This window comes from Ctenocephalides felis, unplaced genomic scaffold (genome assembly GCF_003426905.1).
Source record: "Ctenocephalides felis isolate EL2017-DRISC unplaced genomic scaffold, ASM342690v1 CF-g0.4_SCAFFOLD_01886, whole genome shotgun sequence".
Lineage (NCBI taxonomy): Eukaryota > Metazoa > Arthropoda > Insecta > Siphonaptera > Pulicidae > Ctenocephalides > Ctenocephalides felis.
The window spans coordinates 6,491,108-6,506,582 of NW_020538040.1; the positions used below are offsets into that span (position 1 = coordinate 6,491,108).

Genomic DNA, 15,475 nt, shown 5'->3' on the forward strand with positions numbered 1-15,475 from the left:
TTTTGAGTAATTGTTTGTTTTCAACGTTTCGAAACTGCATACGTTTCATCTTCAAATTTTCTGAATAAAATTGTCGATAAAACTGAATCCGGTTTGAATATTAGTTCAAAAAAATTTGGTATTTTCACTACATTTCTAGATATTTAACAAAAAATAATAATTGACGTTTCGACACTCGATACGTTCCATCTTCAGGTTTTCCAAATATTTTTGCCTGAATCGTTGAGAAATTAGTAAAAAGATACGTTTGTTTTGTATTTGTCTTATTTTGTGTTTCGAACAGAAAATTTAATAAATACATGACTGCGTTTTTTTAAGTAAATATTTATTTACTACATTTCGAAACTAGATACGGTCTATCTTCAGATTTTTTATAATTATTTTTGTTTGAATCTCTGACAAATTAGGGAAAATAAATGTTTATACTGTATTTTGTTATGTTATGTTAGGAACAAAAAAATCGAATTAAAAACTGTTTTTTCTAAAGCAAATGGTAATGTTCGACGTTTCGAAACTAGATATGATCCATCTTCAGATTTATTTTTGTTTGAATCTCTGACAGATTAGGAAAAAGATACATTTGTTTTGATGTTTTTTATTCTGAGTTTGGAACAGAAAATTCAAATTAAGCACTTTTAAAATAATGGTAATTACCGACGTTTCGGAACTGGGTTAGGTCCATTTCCTAATTTCAAAAAAAATCTTGAATCTCTGGCAAACTTAAAATAGAAACGTTCGTTTTATTTTAGTTTGATTCTGCAACAGAAAATTCAAATTGAAAACTGCTTTGTTAAGTAAATGGTAATTTATGACGTTTCGAAACTAGATTAGGTCCATCGTCAGGTTTTCTAAAAATACAAACTTGATTCCGGAATCAATATTAGTAAAAAGAACACATTTTATAAAACAAATACATAACCTAAAATCGGAGTAGAAATCCTTGTAGAAATATGAAAGACCTACCTAGAATAAATCGTGCATCCTGAAGAACTCTCTAAAAAATTGCATGCAATGCAACTTTTGGTGCATTTTTTTTACAAAATCTCTCATAACTTTTCAACCGGTGGTCCAATTTAAATGAAACATTCGACAAATTTGTACAGAATTAAATAATTTATAATATTGTCTATTATATCAAAGCCATACAGCAACTCGGTATACTTTAAAAAGGATCCTCTGAGCCGTGCCTTAGCCTACATCAAAATTTTACCAGTAGTAATATACAAATTTAAAAAAATCAAATTAATATGTTAGTAAATGAATTTTTAATCGTTTCATAAAAATCCTCCAAACATTACATCCCAAATAAATATTTTATTAATAAATTGCATATTCGATATTTATACGACACAAATATAAATATAAACCAGGTTTCCCGATTTAATATCTTTTTGGTACAAAAAATACTTGACTAAAATTTTTTACTATTTATTCTTTCAAAAGCGAAATATATTTATAAACTTCAGTTATTTTGCAAAAAAAAAAACAAACACTTCCATGATGATATATAATAATTTTTGGTTTCAACAATGTACAGATTTGTTCCATTCACACGAAAAAAAAATTGTTTCATTTCTTGTCGAGTGGAACAAATCTATGTATTAACACATATCAATTTTATTTTTGTGAACGTATCTATTTTTTTAGAAAAAAATCCTGTATTCCTCGATTTAAAAAAAATGTTAGTGCTTTCAAAGATTCAGTATAACTGAAGTTTATGAAACACACAAAGTCGTAGATGTGAAATGTCATAAATGTATATTTGCTGTTTTTGTACATTTTTTATAAACATGTGCATGAATATATAAAAATTTATATATAAATAACAGTTCACAATAAAACATAAAACTTGAAAAAAAAAATTATACAACGGGTCCAAGCAAACTTGACACAAAAAATGAATAAATATCAAAATAACACCACCAAAATTTTTATTCCCTTGACATCGATTTTTTTTTTAGACCATGAACATGTTTTTAAAAATCCAACACAATCAATATGAAAACAATATGCCTTTATTTTTATGAAAACAGATTTTTACTGAAAGGAGTATTTGTATTTATTAAGGTCTAAAAAATAAGAGAATAGAAAATGTTGATGTATGCTTTAATATATATATTATATATATGAAATGGGAATTAGTGCATTTATATTATTGACAAGAAAGCCACATACACACACACAGTCATGAAAAAGAAGAAAATTAATCGAATATCGATCGTTACCCAAACAAAAGTATAAAATATGTGTTCATTATGTGTACAGAAATAAAAAAAAGTTGAGAATTATATAATATTAACACACTGGGATGAAATTTTGCACTATTTAGTGAAATATTGTGCAAGAGACGTTTCGAGAATGTGGTTCGTGCCATCAACGTTTCATAAGAGATCTATGCTTGTACTCGGAGGCAATAGATGGCACTTGTGTTTAACTTTTGCGTCTGAGTAAACATTTTTGTGAAGAAACTTAATTAAATATTTAAATATTGCAAAAAAGAGTGCATATATATGTATGTATGTATATTAGGGTGGTCCTTAATATGGACTTGTTCGTTTTTTTTGCTCCCAAGCGCTCAAATGCTTCCCAATAAATAAAATAAAATTCTCTATAAGTTTTAGCTTTTAATATCAACATTTAGACAGTCCGCACTTCAACTACAAGTTTCGTATATTTTTTATTAAGTAAATTCTTGCGTCACCTGTGATAGCATTTGTGAACTCAAATATTATGACACTTAAAAATATGTATAAATTACTTAACCTCTTATTAAATCCATGTAAGCTGTTAAACGAATTATTTATTCCAGATTAATTTTGCTTCAAAATATTTATTTAATTGCTGATGTAGACACTCAAATTATCAGTATTAAACTGCCATTAAAATTACAAGTCTGCCACCACAGATGGCGCTAGAATTAATTTAAGCACATATGTTAATAATAAATATACGAAACTTTTAATTGAATCGCGGACTATCTAAATGTTGATATTAAGAGCTAAAACTTTTAGAGAATTTACTTGCATTAATTTGGAAGCATTTGAGCCCTTGGGAGCAAAGAAATTCCAAAATGCCCATATTAAGGACCACTTTAATATATAAAATATATATATATATATATATATATATATATATAAATATAAATATATATATATATATATATAATATGTTAGTTAAGCCAAAAATTTCTTAACAGAGATCCATCCATATAATAAAATTTAAAAAAAAGTCTCTTAAAATAATTTCAATACTTCCAACGTTTCGAGTCCCAATTTGACTCTTCCCTCGAGGAACAAAACTACAAAAATAGAGAACTCTAACATTTTTAACTCTAGAGTTTTTACTTATTTTATAATATTATTGCTGCTCATTTCATAATATTTATTATATAATATACTGTGTTATATAATATAGCATATTTATAATTTACATATTTTTCTTGTCTTTTTTGGTAGTTTTGTTCCACTGAAGAAGAGTCGAATTGGGACTCGAATCGTATAGATTCATTTGAATCAAATTTTAGATTTCTTTCTATTCAGAGTCAATAGATGGGGCTAGTATATAACTTTTTTCTCTGAGGAAAGGTGAAATTAAGACTCGAAACGTCCATCAGAATCATATTTTAATTTTCTTTTTATTCAGAGAAAATAGTCTCTGAGTAATTTTATATTTTATGAATAGTGCAAATGAAGTGCGCGGTGTGTTAATATTTCTAGGTTTATGTATATATATATATATATATACTCGTATATATATATATATATATATATATATATATATATATATATATATATATGTTGGCTTTTTATTAAAGAAAAGTTCTGTACACAAAATTATTAATGCAGTTGGAGTGTGATTTGTGTTCAGAAAGATATAAGATCAAAATCTAAGTAAAAGAGATAATATATTGCTTGTGATGTCTACACATACTTTAAATTAAATTTTTTGAAAAATATTGACTCATTTTACAGACAATCTGTTATTACTTGTGTGCTAAAAGCCTCCATTTTTCTTAAAAAAATATTTTGTGGAGACTAAACATTTTATTTTTCTAGGCTGATTAAATAAAACAAACGAGTCAGACAATATTAATTTGTATTTGTATTAAGGGTGAATTGTAATATCTAAAGAAATATTTTTACTATCAGGTACTGATGAAGGAAACATTCTTTATTTCCGAAACTTAAACAAAATGTGTTTAGATATTATTTTTGAAAAATACGGAGGCTTTTTTAGTTCAGAAAAGTATAATCATAACATCAATATTTTTATGATTCGTTGAACTTAAAAAAATTAAAGAACAATTTATTTATACGTTTCGACACTTAATATGTGTCATCATTCAGCCTTCCATATTTGCTAAATGAACAGAAAAAGAAATATTTAAAACAAAATTCAAATATGCATATTTATTTTATTGCATATTTTGTAATAATTTTATAGCTATTCAATGATGACACGTATTGTGGTCGAAACGTATAAATGAAGAATTGATAATATGTATCTCATTTTTTTAATATTAATTCTGAATATTTATTTCAAATAAAAATAAATGTTTTTTTTAAATTAATATTTATTTTTAAGTCAAGGATATTTAAAAAATTTGGTGTTGGAAGGTATTTTGTTCCGAAACGTTGACAATAGCACGTACTTGCTGTATGTATATATGTATATGTATATATATATAAATATATATATGTATATGTGTATATAAGTATATGTATAAATATGTATATGTATATATAAGTATGTATGTATATATATATATATATATATATATATATTATATATATATATATGTTGTGCTTCGAAACAGGAATCTAAAACTAAAATAAACAATTGTTTTTTTTTTTAAGTTTTTTTTCGACGTTTCGGAATTAATTACGTTTATGATACTGATATATATATATATATATATATATATATATATAAATTACAATTTCTGGTATGTGTAGACAAATTATTGAAAATTTCCTTTACCTTGATGAGCACACAATCGCACTCCCATAAATACAATTTAAAGAAAAACGTAGTTATAATAATATATAAGACTAAGCAATATAACTGTTGGAATTATAGATAAAATTCAATAAATAAATAAATAAAATAAATAAATTTTAACTATATTGTGTATAAATGATTGATTGATGATGATGAAGGAAGGAAACAAACAAATCAAGTGGTACTATATTAATTATACGAATATAAATAAGCCATATCTATGATTTCAACGAAACTGATGACTATTATTATTATTATTAAGAGAATAATGAAATAGTTGAAGAAAAGTGGATCTGTGGTATGTTGAGGAAATTGACTATGGTCACACGAGGTTAGAGAGGATGAAAATTTACTAGAAAATTTTATCGTATTACTTTTTACTGGTACCATTGGTACTAAGTTTGTTTATTTTATAAAAAATCTAATTTTTATTTTTGAAAGATTTAGGGACCGATTTAGCCGCAAAATAGACCAATGTTATGAAGAACTTTCCATACTGAATATAAGTGACTCTAACGAGCAAATAAAATTCTATTGAAGAAAGGACTCTACTGACAAGCAAATAAGTTGTATATAACTTTTCGGTATACTTTAAAATTCAAATAGAAAACATGAATTTGTTTTTGAACATTGTTTCGATTAATATTATTTAAAAATTCGATTTGCTCGTCAGTAGAGTCCCTTTTTATAACAATATTAATAGAGAGTCCCTTCTTTATTAATATCGTTTTTCTCAAATTGATTTGATCGTCAGTAGTCCCTTTTGCTTTGATATTTACTGGCATAAAATTATGATTTTTTTTTCATAATTCAAATTGTTCGTGAGTAAAGTTTTTCTTAACATTTTTTGTTCATAACGTTTTTTTCGGTATATTTTGTTTTGCTCGTCAGTTTTTTTTTTCAACTCTTATTAGAGTAATTTTTCTAAATGAAAAATGATTTTCACAATTTTAATTTGCTCGTCAGTAGAGTTTTTTTATTCTCTTATAATAATATTTTTAGCATTTTTTTCCGTTTGCTCGATTTGGTAGATTTCTTTTTTCAATGTGTTATTTTAATGTGTTAGTTTTTTTCTGAAAGTCAAGATTTGATTTACTCATCAGTAGAGTTCATTTTTTCCTAATTATTTCATTGATAGATTTTTTTCAGTCTTTTTCGAAATTGTTCGTCAGTAGAATTCCTTTTGTTTTAACATTTCTGATTAATATTTTATCAAATGAGAAACACGAACGTTTGACATATTTCGACTATCTTTTTTTTATTTCAGTTTGCTCGTCAGTATTGTCCTCTTTTTTTATTCATATATGAATAGCGTTTTTTTCAAAGTCTAGCTCGAATTACTCGTTAGTAGAGTCCTTTCTTTCTCAATGTTATGGCATGTTACGCTCCAACTTCCATACATTATGCTACTAAATCATACCGAATACTGTCAACATGTCATGTATTTGCTGTTCATTCAGGCGTTTTGCACATAAACTGCAACGTCACTCGTATGTTATGAAGCTGAGTCAGAAACAAACTGTTATCTCTAACATTGTTTTTTTGACATTAATAAAGCAACCACATGTCTTTTTTCAATATCTTTTATGGAAAGTCATTCATAACATAGCCTTGCCATAACATTGGACTGTTATGCGACAGAATCGGCTCCTAAATTTCTTTAAACATTCATAAATCTTAAACTATTCGATCAATATAAAAGATGTGTTAGACGAACTTAACATTAAAAGATTTAACGTTATCTACTCCTACAGCATTTCTGAAGACTTAAAAACCAATCAAAAGTTGTAAGTCAAAACTTATTCTTCACCTCGAGTCTCTTCGTGTGATCGTAGAACAATTTGAGTATTTTTGTTAAAAACAAACCTTTCATTATTATCCAAAGAGTATCTCTCGAGTCGTTCATTTTATTTCCACACTTATTATTCATTAATGATGAATAATAATAATATTAAACTTGTCGTGAGTACAACTGCCATTTTTAAGAGCAAATAATGAACTTAACTGGCCGTAAAATAGACCAATGCTATAGCAAAGCTATGTTTTCTCCATTTTTCATATAAAAGGGTACTAAAAACTGTCAATTTCTATTATGGTTGCCAAAAAAGTTAAGTCAAAAAAAAACGATGTTATCAAAAGTGCACTTTTCTGATATGATTGAAGTTAGATTTTATGAACAGCAGCCACATAGCATTTTGACAGTTTTTAGTACCATTTTATGTTAACATTGGTCGTTAAGTCTATAACAAAAGTTTTCTCGTTTATTAAATATGTTGTGCAACTAAAATTGAAAATTAGTTTGTTTAATATATTTTATCCTTCGACTCGCGAACGACAAAATCTTGTTTTTATAAAGCTGCTGTAAACATTATATAGAGTATTTACTTATGAAACTTAATAAATTTATTATTAAATAAATAAACTAGTTCAAAGTGTCATTTTGCCTTAAGGCTAGTTGCATGAACTTCCCGATAGGTGTAATGATAATTGACTTAACCGAAATTGAGAATTAGATATTTAGATAGCATTTTCATCTGTTTATTTAAAAAATTAAGCTTTTGCTTTCAATTAATTCAAAACATTGCGATTTCCACTTGATGTCTCTGAAACATATTTATAATATCTATAATTAAATTTTGACTATCATATTATCAAACTTTAAATTAAACCACTTGTCGTGGGGCCGTAATGTTTTAGTACGATCTATAAGACTATGGTATCTATCGTCAGAAACAAGACTATCGTTTTATACAAGAATATGTGCGAATTTTCACCAAAAACTAATCTATATCATTTTTAACCTATATCTTTCAAACAGTTTTTGAATTTTTAAAATAGATTCAGCTAAAATTCGGCTAAACTTTTCTGCTCCATATAAAGAAACGGCTTGGCCGATCATCACGCAAAACTGACAAACGACAGTCCGTTATCGAAATACATTGAATGGCTTTTATATATATTTATATTTCCATAGTTTGAGCATTTTTTGAGAAAACGTTGATGAAAGATGTAATTTTAATGAACGTCAAGAAAACTGATTATTTTTTCAAAGTGATGAATTTTTAAAATTTAAGGACTTGTCTTTCGTAGGGTCGTAATATTTTAGAATGTTCTATATATAAGTCCATATCTATTGCCAAAAAATACATAAATATCGTCAGACCATTTTTTAAAATCTATATAACAAGAACACGTGCCAGCGGATATTTACGAAAAACAACCAAAAACTAATCAGTATCTTTCGAACAGTTTTTGAAATCAGTTCAGCCGTTTTTGAGAAAACGTACACACATACTTTAGTTCGAATTGTTGGTCTCATTTGATTCAGAATTACTTGAAACGTTCAGGAAACATAATATTAGCAAATGGGATTTTTTTTATTGAAAACATAAACTTATCCTTCGCGAAGTTAATAAAACACGAATGTCACTGTTTTGGGGTAGTTAATAAAACACGAATATTTTATTAATTCTAAATATGTATTTTCTACATTTATATACAGTTTTCGATTGTTACTATATTATAATTAATATTCATCTTCCAATTCCTTGACTTTGTCAGCATACTCTTTAGATATGCGCAAATGTTTGGCGGTGACGGGGCGGTAGTAAAAACTGTAGTAGTCTTGTCTTTCGGCCATTTTATCTTCGATCTTTTCGGTCAGAGCCCTGAAAAAAAAAATAAGACTTATATAAACTAATATTGTTTTGACAATTTTGTTCATTCATCAGATTCATCTTTTCTATATTATCTACATATATATAAAAATAAGTCGGGATTTCCTTCCTGACGATATAACTCCAGAACGCACGAATCGATTTCAACAATTTTGCATTCGTTGGAAAGCTCTCGGGCTCCGCAAGGATTATATCTAAGAAAATTAGTGGTGCATGACATCGTGCCTAAATGCAAATTGCTGGAACTTCACGCACCGTAATTAAAAATTCGAGTAATGACGTTAGTGAGAATTATCAGAATTATGCTTGGTTAAGTCAACGAGCAATTCTTGCCGCAAAGAATAATGATGTACACGCACTGAATTTCACCATTCAATTAAAAATTGCTGGCAATTTTGTGACATACCAATGATTCCGACTGGTCTTCCGTTCGACTTCAAACGATTGCAATTTCCAGTTCGCCTTGCGTTCGCAATAACAAGTCGCAAGGCCAATCGCTTAGTGTTTGCGGGATAAATTTCAAATAGATTATTTAGAAAATCATTGTTTTTCACATGGACAGTTATACGTTGCCTGTTCACGAGTTGGAAATCCATCCGCTTTGTTTGTGTTATAACTATCCGCTTTGTTTGTGTTTGTCAGACCAAAAAACAAAAAATGTGGTTTACCAAAGAGCACTTCAATGAAACGGATAATTTGCGGATTCACTTCCATTCACTTAGAAAAGTTCAACTGAAAAACATTTCATTTTTGTTATCGAAATAAATTCATTACTGTTGTGCAATAAAATCAAATTTTTCCTTTTCGAATCTAAAATAAACAAAAAATTTCTTCATCTTTCTTACGAAACCATCAGGTGGCGAAACGGAGTTCGTCGGGTTTGCTAGTTTATTTATATTAGTCTTATCTAGAATTAAACCTAAGGGTAAATTTACGTGCTACAGTTAGTGGCGCCTCTATGGAGTGTGGAAACAATTAAAATTGAAGTAATCGTGTTTGCGATCTATTTATACTTGTTTTATCTATAAAGGAGGAACCTGAAGTAAAGGAATTAGCCTAAGAAGACTCTAGTGATGATTTACGATTTGCATTCAAGAACATGAAGACAGTGATTGTTCAATAGAAATATTCGAAGAACAAAATTTACCCGGGAGACAAATCTAAAGTGATTGTTTTTAAAATCTTTTGTGGCTGTGGTAAAAGTGTTTCAAGATCTATGAATATCAATTGCTACAAGGAAATTCAAAAAAAAAACATTGATACTCAAAGGAAAGCTGATGTACAACAATTGCTATCATGGACTTATCAAACTGTGAGTAAGTTTAATTTTGTTTTTCACAAATTATATAAGAACTAAATATATATTAGGGTGGTCCTTAATATGGACATTTTCAAAATTCCTTGCTCCCAAGGGTTCAAATAATAAAAAAAAATCTCTAAAAGTTTTTTAGCTCTTAATATTAGCATTTAGGTAGTCCGCAATTCAATTAAAAGTTTCATATAAAATCGAAAATGACCATATTAAGGACCTCCGTCAGACCTTGACGTGATATTATAGGCTTGACGTGTTTTGAAAAAAAGTAGAAAAAAAATTCTCACCTTAGTATTAAGACAATTGCCCTAAGTTTTCAACATTTATGGCTTTTTGGTAAACTATGAATTTAAAATTTTCAAATTGGATTGAGATTGAAAGGCTCTTATGCAAAAAAAAATGTATTGAAGTGTGTTATCAAGTTTAATCAGAAGTTGGCGCATTTAATGAAGATTGTAAAATCGTAAAATACTTAATAATTTTATTATTTAAGAATTATATTACTGTTTTTGATTGTAGTTCTAGAAATGTTATTCACCATTACGATTTTAAAGTTTAAATGAACAAAATCAATAAAAATTAACCACAATAACCGAAAAATTGTCATAGTTTTAGCAAAACACTTAAAGGCTCATAATTTTCAAACAGTGAGATTCTTTTTTGTTCCAATTTTTTTCAGAACAGTTGAGATCAATACTATCACTTGGTTTCAGCTGAACAATATTAGTAAGAACATTACTTACTTGAAATTCTTACATTAACATTATCATTATGTGTTTTTAATATGTATCAGTGTTAATCTAAGAATTTCAAGTAAGTAATGCTCTTTGTAATTTTTTAATTCATAAATAATAATTTATAAATAAAAATTTATAATAATATAAGAATTAATATTAAGATATATATAGTTCGTCCCTTTATTTAATTTTTTTTACTTTATATATATATATATATATATATATATATATATATACATATATATAAATAATTTTCGTTCGTTACCTTAGTTGTTTCTTCTCGTTTTCCTCATACAAGACATGCAAGAATTTTTCGTAATCCTGCTGATGGGGTCCGTACACGTATCGAGCTAGGAATCTCGAAATGGGATGCTGAAATAATAAAAGTGTACTTAATTATAATTATTTTAAGTCCTAAATAGGCATTTAGTATTATAAATCATTCTCAAATATATTTGTGATGCAATAAAAAGCGCTATGTACGTACAAATTGATTTGTATGAATTTTAATTAATCACTAGAATATAATTAACTCAAATAGTCAAATTACGTTTAGGTCTTTTTTAACACAAAAGTTAATATTATGTTAAACTAGCTGTAAGTGGAATTCTGTCTTAAGGCAATTAGTCAATTAGGGCATCATGCCTTAAGGCAAATTGCTGAAACTTCTTGTACCAAAAACTATTATTTTTTTGAAAACGATTAACATTTTTGAAAAAAAATTACTTCTAAAAAATAAGATTTTTGAAAAACAATAAATTTGACAAAAAATTACTTTTTAAAAAAAAAAAAAAATTGAAAAAAAATTTTTCTTATCAAAACATTGGTACGGAACCCATAGGAATGTAAATAAAATTTATTCTTATTGTTAAAATCTCTATAAAATATCTGATAATTTGATGTGCATATGTCTAATGATCATTTTTGACCGCCAAATGGCATTTTTTTTTACTTTTTTCGTTAGATCTCCGAAACCGCTAGACCTGCCCTTATGAAAATTTGACCAAATCTACATCTTGTCAATACAAGTAAAATATTTTTTAAATTATTAAAATCGGACGCTCCGTTCTCTTAAAGACTGAGGTACCGTTTTTGGCACTTTTTGCCCCATATCTTCGGAACGGCTAGACCTACCTCCGCCAAAAACTAATCAGCACGTCTCCTTATCAATACGGATCGAATGTTTTTTAAATTAATCAAATTGCTTCATCCGTGTTCCCGAAATCGTCGACGAAAATTTGTATCCGCACGTACATACATCCATTTTTTCTAAGGTATGCCAAAATGTTCAGAAACCTTTGAAACGTAAAGATCTATAAAAGTTTTCATTTTCGATTTTTTTGCGATTACTATAACTTGCCCTACGGTAAGTTAATAAGTTCTGTATATTCTTTACTTTCTTAAAAAGTAATATTTTGTGAATCAGAACTGCGACTAGTCAACAAATTCAGTACAATTACTAATATTACTTTTACAAAAACAAAATCAAACGTTTTAGAAAAAAAATATTATTTGAATGTGAAACTAGTGGTGCATGCCATCGTGCCTTAAGGCAAATTGCTGGAACTTCCTGTGCTTTGTAAATTAAAAAATTAAAATTTTCTTTGTAAAAAAGTGCTCTGAGAATTTGTAAGTGGCATCAGGTATAAATAATGTAGGTTTTAGTTTGAAAAATTACTCTTAATTAAAAATGAGACATTATCCCATGGAATATTTTAGAAAAATAGCAAATCAACGCATTTTTATAATCAGGCAATAAATGAAAATTTCTGAACATATTTACACTATAATTACTGCTTATACGATTATAATTTTATATATTGGGATGCTGAATGGGATATTTTAGTTGGTGATGCATCTGATAAAGCTCAACAATCAATCTCGAAAGATACGAATGCTATATTTTCCATCTTGATAGCTATATGTACTTATATATTATTTATATAATTATACTAGATTTACTTATATATTTATATTTACCACAGCAACGAATGGTCAAGTAAGGTTAGGTAAAATTTCAAATCCCATAAACCACGTAAAAAAATGTCTTCGATCCTGCAATAACAATTTATTTCTTTTATCATTACCCTGTGATATTCCCAATGTTTAGGTTCATATCCCTCAGGTATTTCAGTAAGTGTAGCAGGTCCCACAAACACATTAACGCAGAACACAAGAGACAACACTGGAATCAGGCCGAGAAGTGTATAATAATGCAATAGATCCTTGAACTTGTGCCATTGCCACCTGGAAGCAGTGATTGTCATCGTTTTGTGTCCATGGTCACCGGAATTCCTGCACAGCACCACTAAGAAGATCACAATAATAATAATATACATATTACATAATGATTGGATGAATGGAGGTAAAGTAAAGTTTTTATTTACGGTTGATTCCTGTGGTTGGTTTGTTGCCTAATTTGGTGATTTGACGAGCACTAGTTGTGCCCAAACGGGACAAACAACTCCACGCTACCATTTTTTAATAATAATACAGATTGTGAGAGAGTGAGTGAAAATGAAGTGTCAAATGCGAATCCTAACCACAAAAACAGACTTGAAGTTTAGATGGAGGATAGAGGAACGACACACAGTGGTCGGTAAGGTAAGGTTAGTTTTGACTCGAACCAAATTCAAAATGGTGGATATTGTAACGTAAATCTAATGTTAAATTTTAATATTAACTAGTGGTGTATGGGATCGTGCCTTAAGACAGATTGCTGGAACTTTCCGATCCAGAATTATATATTCGAGGAAAAGAAATCAATAATCAATAAATATTGATCAATGGTTAATAATAGTTGTTTTAAACTTTTTTAAATAGATAATTATAATCACTATATATTTTATCGTTCATAAAATATACAGGGATGATCTTATCGCTCAAAGCACTTGAGAAAGTTTTATTAGCAAGATGTGCCGAATGAATTCATCTGAGGATATATTTCTTACGATTAGAATAACGCATTTGAAATATATACATTTTGAAACTGAATTGTAAATTTAAAATTGAAGTATAAAATTTTGTATGTTTTTATTTTTTTTTTGTAAATGTGAAAATTTGCTTGAACCCTATAAGTAAATTTTAAAAATTGTAAATCTTATTACAGAACCCAACAAAAAAATTAGTACTCATTTTTAAAAACTTCATTAAATATCTGATAATTTGTTGTGCATACGTCTAATGTTCATTTTTGACCCCCGAATATCATTTTTTTTAATTTTTTGCTGTATCTCCGAAACCGCTAGACTTGTCTTACCAAAAATTATATCAATTATTTATCTCGCCATAACAAGTAAAATGTTTTTTGAATCATTCAAATCGGATATTCCGTTCTTTTAAGAACTGAGTTTCCATTTTTGGCACTTTTTGCCCCGTATCTCCGAAACGGCTAGACCTGCCATTGTCAGAAACTATCCAGCACGGTTCCTTATCAGTAGGAATCGAATGTTTTTTGAATAATTGAAATCGGTTGGACAGTGCTCCCGAAATCGCATGAAAAACGTTAACCGCACTTACATACACAAGTTAATAAATGATATAATTAATATTATAATAATGATAAATAAATAAACATTATAATTAATGTTAAACTATAGTTTTAAATTAATTAACATTAACTGTAATTTAATTATATTAAATTGCCTGTTGTTTTAAAAATTGGCTTGACAATTTTTGAAGTAAAACTTCTTTAGGCGGATATGGGTGTAAAAATTTCTTTAGGCTACACGGGTGTAAATCCGTACAAATGCAACGAAAACGCCAACGTGAAGTTGAACACTACGACGCCGTAAGCGCTGATGTCGCGAGTATCCACTCCCGTCATGTCATGCTAAGTCGAGCGCTAAACCCTATATGAACTTGCATTAATTGAATCACGTTTTTATGTTTGTCCTCATGGAATAAGACTTTTCTTAGAGAATAATGTGTCATGGATATAATAAATTTAATTGAATTGAAAGTCTCGTTGAAGACAAATAATTCTAACTGCCACGGATATTTATGTAGGTTGCCATGCGACAGATCAACAATCATACATTCGTCAGCAGTTTCACAAAAATCGGTTATTGATACCGGGGGTTTGCCGTATGAAATAATTTAGTTCTGAATAATTTACATTATAAACAACTAATATTGATGTAAGTGATGGCTTAGCTAATGGTTGTGTAGGAAAATTAGTGTACATAGAACGTGGCGATAATGATGAACTTCTACGTTTATGTTTGAATTTCTGGTAAGATAGGTAACAAAATTAGGAAGAAAGCTGTACATCATATTCAAACTCTTAATATCAGTAGGACAGCTGTGCCGATTCTCAGGAGATCTTCATCTATTCCAATGAATAGAAATAAAATCATATTTGCCAAAGAAATCATTTTCTTTATGGCCTTAATTCTTGCTGGAGATTTCAATGTCAATTTTCGTTCAGAAGAATCTCAACCATTAATTGATTTTTTTTAATAATAAATTTAATTTAACAATGAATAATTCTCTTTGAATTCAACCACAAGATATGGCACGACTATTGATGCAGTTTTCTCCAGAAATGTACATAGTTTACAAAGCAAAATTTATGTCTCTCATTTCAGTTATCACAAACCTATTATATCATATATGAAATATGATAGCAATTAATCTATCGCTGTTGTTTTAAACTGTGTTATTGATGTTATGTGATTATTAATATATGATTTTAAAATTCAAATATGATGTTTTTTATTTTTATCTTAATGCCTACTCATACAATA

At 28.1% G+C, this 15,475-nt stretch overlaps 1 protein-coding gene across 1 annotated transcript; it reads right to left on the reverse strand.

The window, feature by feature from the left end:
* Positions 1-8,509: 8,509 nt before the first annotated feature.
* On the reverse strand, positions 8,510-13,264 carry LOC113377650 (NADH dehydrogenase [ubiquinone] 1 beta subcomplex subunit 5, mitochondrial-like). The gene is made up of 4 exons (XM_026618033.1): positions 13,115-13,264; positions 12,815-13,035; positions 10,993-11,099; positions 8,510-8,669 (listed from the first exon to the last, which is right to left on the reverse strand). The coding sequence occupies exons 1-4, from the start codon at positions 13,203-13,205 to the stop codon at positions 8,528-8,530; spliced, it is 561 nt and encodes a 186-aa protein (XP_026473818.1). The 5' UTR covers positions 13,206-13,264; the 3' UTR covers positions 8,510-8,527.
* Between the last annotated feature and the right edge of the window lie 2,211 nt (positions 13,265-15,475).